Consider the following 7,084-nt stretch of genomic DNA (forward strand, 5'->3'; position numbering starts at 1 on the left):
GGAAAAACAATTAAGCTTAACCATTTTTCGCGCATAGTTTCAAGTTGTACCTATAGAAACTAGAAAGTATAGTATGCCTTATTATTCAGATAATATCACATCTACGTTAACGAAACGTGAGGATTATTCGAATGGATTTTTAATTTATTTTATCCCGGTGGATGTTTGAGCTTTGATATTTAATCACGGGATATTTGTAAACTATAGCCATTGGGCATTTTTATACATAGATTCCGTTTATGACGTGCGTATTCGACATGTATTATTAAATATTATGTAGTATTTATGAATACGCATTTTGTTTATCGTTTGCAGGCAGTTAAAAGCAAAATGTGACGCGTTGGAGAAACACCTGTTCGATTGTGAGTCGGAAAAGAACACCAACAAGAAACAGTTGGCGGATGCCATGGTATTCCTGCGAGAAACCATCAACGAACAGGAGGCGTTGTTGCGCCGCGCGGCCGGCGAAGGCCGGAATGACGCTTCGGCCGCTGTGTTGAGCGCCTCCATAAGTGCCCGGGTGAAGGCCCTCACCGAACACCTGAAGGTATGTATAAATTATGTGTCTCAACGGTATTATATTCGCCCGTCAACGTCGAATGCATATCGTTTGGTTTATATACAATATTTAATGTAATATAGTTAATAGGTAATACCAATAATAGCCAATAGGTACCTACCTAAGTAAATTTTCGATCCGGATCAACGTATGCCCGGTATAGGTACTTATTATAATAGTGTATAGTAATATATTGCGCACCATTTATTGCACGTTAGGTCTTTTCAATCGTATTTTACTATTCGAACTCTTAACATAATACACGGTACTCCGGACAGTATTTCACATGTTTACACTAAATTGTATATCAACGACGTGTAGTGGCGTAAATAGTAAATTATTTAATGTTACGTTATACTTATCATTACCTAACTCGGGCTAACTACTATTATATTGGTAAACTTATATGGTGAATGTTGATGATTGTTTACTTTTATGACTACGCAGATCATATTATATGTTGATGCACCTGTATAAATATATAATATTTATGTGTGATATGTCACGAGTCATGAAAAAAGGTTTATATGAAATTAAAAGCATTATTTTTTGTTGTCCCTTAGTGGCACTTCATTTTTGGCCCACTTTACCCACCAGATTTTTACGCTTGTATTGTGTTACAGTGCGTCGAACAAGGCGCACATCAGGAAGTGAATCGTTTGAGCGGCCGCCTGTACGAACAGTCTGCTGAGCTGGAACGAATGAAGAAGACTTACGAGAACGAGATCAACGCACTGAACAACGCCCTTCTCCAGAAGCAGAGCGTTATAGACTCGATGGACGCAAACCTGGAGAGATAGCAATGGTGCCCATGCGCCGCTTTTTCTTCGTCGTGGTGCCGTAGTCTTAGTCAGTACATATTAAGAAGGGTATGAGTAGAGGTTGTAATAATGTTGGAAAAGCCAAATAATAACTAAAATAATATATATAATATATAGCTTTATAAAAAGACTTTTAATCAAAAAAAAAAAAATGTAACTTAACCTCAAAGAATTAAAGTGTGTTCGTATGAAATATGTATTTTAAGTGTAATATGTTATAATATGTATTATTATTACTATAACTATTATTATTATTATTATTATTATTATTATTATTATTAATTATTATTATAAAATTTCGTTATGTAGTTGTAGGATTTTCAGAAAATACTTCACGAGAAGACGGATACGATAACAATTTGGTTATTCTATTGGTATTTATTATTATATGTACAACATATCTATACGATAATTAAAAGTATTTACATTAATAAAAATAAAAATAAAAATAGTAAATATAATTCATCATTATTATATAAAAATTGTTTATTACATTTTAGGGGGTTATTTGACTAGGAAGAATAATGATGTCATATCGACGTATCATAATATTATGACGTATAATGTATACTGAGCGTATCACAGAGATCTGACAATTTTACAGAGAAAAAATACGTATGAATATTATGTCAGTTCCCCGAGGTACACTCGGCGTATCATGCTATAGCAAGTCGTCCGGGTATTTGTGTGGTATATTAGTATACTATATAGTATATTATGTGCACCGCATGATCTGAAAAGAAAACTGGGCGCTAGTAATGAATATTGGCTCACGATTACGTACGATCGAACCTACACAATATCGATGGTTACACGTCAAAAGGGTCTAATCTATAAGCTACACTTAGGCACCAAGTAAAAATGCTTATACTATTATATAGAAAAAAATGTGTTTCTTCCCATGTACGTGTGCGATGATAGCTGGTACTGCCATTATTTAAGAAGTAATTTAAATCTATTTGCAGATACTATGTTTGTCTGCTTAAAAAATGGGTCTTAACGAAAATAATATAAGGAATAAACGACAAGTACAATGTTTTAGAGGATAAGCGCCAGCTTACTACAGCATATGCTGGGTGAAACAAATGGATATACCAGGGATGCATATATCAATATGGTTTAAATAATGAAAAAGTTCACAAGTAGGTTATTCACTTGTTCATTCTTGCGATTCTTGGTGTACATGAAATAAAAACCGTGAGATGTTAAAAAAAGGGGGGGGGGAATGAGCATCACAAATATTAAACAAATGCATTAAAATATCAAATTTCAAAAACATCTATTTTGATTTTCTTGAAAACTAGGAAACGTGTCACTATTTTACTCTTTGCCGTGCAACAATTATTATTAATATAATATTATGACGAATGCGATTACACGGATCAGCTGATACCTAAAATGATAGTTATTGAAAAAGTCGTATTAAAGGTCAATAATAATCACAACATAATATTGTAATATTACTCGCATGAAAACTATAATAGTGCTCCCACACTCCCAGTGACTGCTCGCGAAACCGGAAAATCAAAAATATTTTTAATGTCGCCAGCTGGTGGTGCACCGTCACCGAACTTGTTAGGTAAGTAATTAATTATCGGTATGATTTTTTTTTTTTTTTTAATCGGTGGCAGGACAGTTTCTGGTAACATTATATTTTATATTTTTTGTATGCGTTATCATCATCATCATCATCATTATATATTATTATATTTTATTACTATCATTATTATTATTATAATATTATTATTGTAATAATTATTATTATTATTTTATTATTTTATTATTATTTTTATTATTATTATTGTTGTCATTTTTGTTTTAGAACACTGAATATCGTTGTTCACTACGATTTCGTCTTGATCCGCGTCAACGTGCCACCCGCGGCCGACCTGTTCGCCGACGACATGGACCGGCCGATCTGCCGGGACGTGGAACGGTCGTCCTTGATGAGCTTGCCCGTGCGGCTGGTGGTCCGGATGATCACCTCGTCCAGCAATGACGACTCCTCGCCCGAACTGGCCCGATTCGGCGGTCGGTTCTTGGTCCGCGCCGCCGACGTGGGCCTGCCCGCGCCCGCCGCAGCTGACTCTTCCGGGTCGCTCTTGGTCGTCTTGACTGGACCGTGTCTGGCCGACGACGGCGCCCTGGGTGGCCGGCCGCGCTCGTCGTAGTCCACGGTCCGCCCCTCGCCGTGACGCGGGGCCCACGGCGCCAGCACGGACACCGACCGGGACAACGTGTGCTTCTGAGCACCGCCGAACGCGTCGTTGCGCGACGACAGCTCCTCGCGGCTCGCGGCTCGCCTGCTCTTCGCTCCGAACACAGACTGGTGCAGCTGTCGCGATTCCGGTATTTCTCCTACTGCACGTCGCCACCATCCATTCAAAACACACAAACACAATAATATTATAGTTACACACGAGATAGACATTAATGGGACGTCACATGTCTTATACACATGGACAACATATAGACAATTTGAGTTCAGCAATTCTAAATTTGTGGTGTATCTAATATTAGAGTGAATATTATTGATATTAATTTATCTCTCCCCCCCTACTAAACCATTTGCAGCTATTTAACATAGTGTAGTGTAATATTTATAATTACAAAGTATTATCTAATAATAGGACCAGCCGAGATAGGTATTATTATTCATTAATAATATCTGAAAAATGTACAACAGTGGCGTACGAACAGTAGCCTAATTATAACGCCGTATTATCACAATTTTATGTATCAAAAATATTATTTTATTTTATCATAAGGCACCGGAAAGTAAAATGAAACCATCAATTTGGGACATTTGGGTACGAGTTGCGTAAAAAGTGTTTATTGCAGATCATAGACGGGTTTAGAAAAATGTTACAGATCTACCGAGAGTAATTTTTGGGAAGTCCTTTGCATGAAATCCACTAGCTAATTTCCTGAATTCCCTTCTGCGGCTGAGAAGTGAAAACCACTGCAAAGGGTTTTATATCACAGTATGACCGTCATACCGTTGCGTATACGCTGCAGGGCTGCAATTTCGATGTCAAAACTGAGAGTGCTTAAGCCACCTATTTCTTCAGTTAATCTTGTAATCGCATAATATAATGTATTATATACGATTGGCGACTTCACCCCCTCTCAATTCATTCAGTGATCCTATTGTATTTGCTTTATACTGTACTCATTAATTTATCCGTTATCGATGCACAAACTAATTAAACACAAATGGCATACATCGCGAGGGTGCTAAATTCAGTGTACTTACCCGTGGTTGCGTGAAGATAGACCGTGGATTTGTGCGATTTTTGACTACTGTCACCCTCGGTCGTGCTGCCTGCCGAACTATCTATCAGCGAGTGTCTCTTGTCGGCAGTCAGCCTGGGTGACTGGTCCATGTCCAGCGAGTTGAGGTTCCCCACGCTGTGGTACGACCGGGTCGTCCCCTTCGAGTTGTTCCGATCGTTCACCCTGTGCACCCTGATCTCGTCATCGTTTTCGCTTCCCGACGTGAATGTCTTCGATCTCTGAATCATAATATGTACACGAAAACAAATTAATTCCTAGTCACTTATATACAGATAATATTGCGGCTCATAACATGTACCCGCGTGTGATTTGTGTGTGTGTGTGTGTGTGTGTGTGATTTACGGAACAGCGTAGGTACCTTGTTTTTCTTGCCGAATCTGTCCAACGACTTGAACCATGCGTTGTTTCCGGTCGGTTTCGGGGTTTTGCTCGGAGACGACGTCCTCCTATTTCCGGACACATTATTCCCCTGTTTGTTCTGCCGACAATAAGTAAAAAATAAGGACTAATATTAGAACTATATACGAACTAATATTAGGAGTGTAAGTTATAACTTATAGACTTATAATAGTTATAATATACCTATACGAAGACTAACGGAATAATTTGTATCATCATTTAATCCAAATAAAATAAATAAAAGAATATACGCGAATACTGAATGTCAAAATGTCATATTTTAAAACTACAGTTTCACTAAAAATAAATGTTTACCAATAACTATATATTTTTATATTACTATACCAAGAAATGAATACCTGTTTAAATATTGGCTGTTTATAATATGCACAAATACACGAGTGTACCATAAATGTCTAACAGGTTTTAAATAACTTTTGTTACTTGTTAGGTGGTTAAGCTATTAAATGTTTTACATTTTTTTTTAATATCTATTAAAAAGCTATTTTGTAAAATTTATTTTAAGAAAAAAAGTGAACAAAACTTTTATGTAATGCACTAATAAAAACGGTGTATATGCCCGTGTTTGCGTTCCTAAATAATAATTAGACTTAATTATAGTTACAACTCACAAGGTTATTGACTGTTAGTGCCATAAATGCGATACTCAACAGTTGAGGCTGTCGGTACCTACCGTTGTTAAGATAGAAGCAAAATACCAAGTACAATGTTATAACTTATGAGCAAATATAATATAAAGTAGGAACCTATTTTTTTTTTTTGGAAGGAAAATTAACAGTGGAGGAAAACCGTGTTACTAATTTTTGGAGGAAACTCGTCTCGCTCTTCACGTTGATACATTTAGAGTAAACGAGTGTTAGCCTTAAAAATAATCACCTGTATAATGTCATAATAATGACAGGTTAAATCGTAGGTACTATGTCACTCCGCCGTTTTGTCGCACAATATTCTAAGCACTCTGTATGTATGCGTATGTATAAACGCTATTGTACTTGCGAAGTCACCGCGATACATACGAAAATCGACAGACCTCGCAACAGTGACGATATGGGTATTAATGTATTATATAGGTATATCTAATATAATGTTTTTTTAATATTGTTTTTTTTTTTTATGTTTTTGTTTTTTCCACAATGACCTAGTGTGCGTTTGACTAGGTGAGTGACGTATGATAATAACACCCATTAGAACCGCGAGTGTCTGCATTTAAATACACATAAACATCGGTCGCGACATAATATTATAAAAAACTGGTCAACGGGGTACCTACCGAATCGCATCTTTATATGTATGGTTATAATACGTAAGACACCACACATACTCACACTCACTCACACACATATACATATTATGTATTATTATAAACGACCGATGTGTGCGTTGATAACAGCGTACACTCAGCGTGAACTAATAAATATATAACAATAAATAATAATGTATACATCAATACAGGTCGGTCATAGTATAGGTGTATAATATAATGTATATATTATATTATATAGGTTTAGTTATATTTATACACGCACACCACACATGACTGCTCGTACAGCTCGATCATTTTTTTTTTATTTTCTCCATATAATAATAATAATACATTACATTAACCTAACCGCATTTGACCCTGGGGAATATAATTCAATATAATATAACTTCGTGGCTTCGCATTAAACCGCTTACAAACCAAAAATGGCAATACTATTCCACGACGTTTCTACACGATTTTTAATTGTTATAGATATTCTGCAATACGATATGTGTGCAGGCGACGGAATAATATTTTATTCCATCCGAAATTATATGATATTCTCGTCGGCAGATCGGCTGTATATTCAGTCTTGTAAAGTATTTGAGTAAATGTATTTAAATACTTTTATTGTATTTAGAATACTTTTTAAATACTTTTCGAATAAAGTATTTGGAAAGTATTTTAAATACGGTCTTGACGTATTTGTATTTGAAAATCAAATACTTTTATTTAAATACTTTA

At 36.0% G+C, this 7,084-nt stretch overlaps 2 protein-coding genes across 2 annotated transcripts in view; one reads left to right on the plus strand and one right to left on the minus strand.

Moving 5' to 3' along the window:
- The window catches only part of LOC100159730 (metabotropic glutamate receptor 4), an 86,336-nt gene that overhangs the window by 3,204 nt on the left and 76,048 nt on the right, over nucleotides 1–7,084 (minus strand). The window lies entirely within an intron of this gene.
- LOC100574482 lies at nucleotides 47–1,466 on the plus strand. Its single transcript, XM_029486890.1, has 2 exons — nucleotides 47–547; nucleotides 1,183–1,466. The coding sequence occupies exons 1-2, from the start codon at nucleotides 407–409 to the stop codon at nucleotides 1,357–1,359; spliced, it is 318 nt and encodes a 105-aa protein (XP_029342750.1). The 5' UTR covers nucleotides 47–406; the 3' UTR covers nucleotides 1,360–1,466.

This window comes from Acyrthosiphon pisum, chromosome A1 (genome assembly GCF_005508785.2).
Source record: "Acyrthosiphon pisum isolate AL4f chromosome A1, pea_aphid_22Mar2018_4r6ur, whole genome shotgun sequence".
Lineage (NCBI taxonomy): Eukaryota > Metazoa > Arthropoda > Insecta > Hemiptera > Aphididae > Acyrthosiphon > Acyrthosiphon pisum.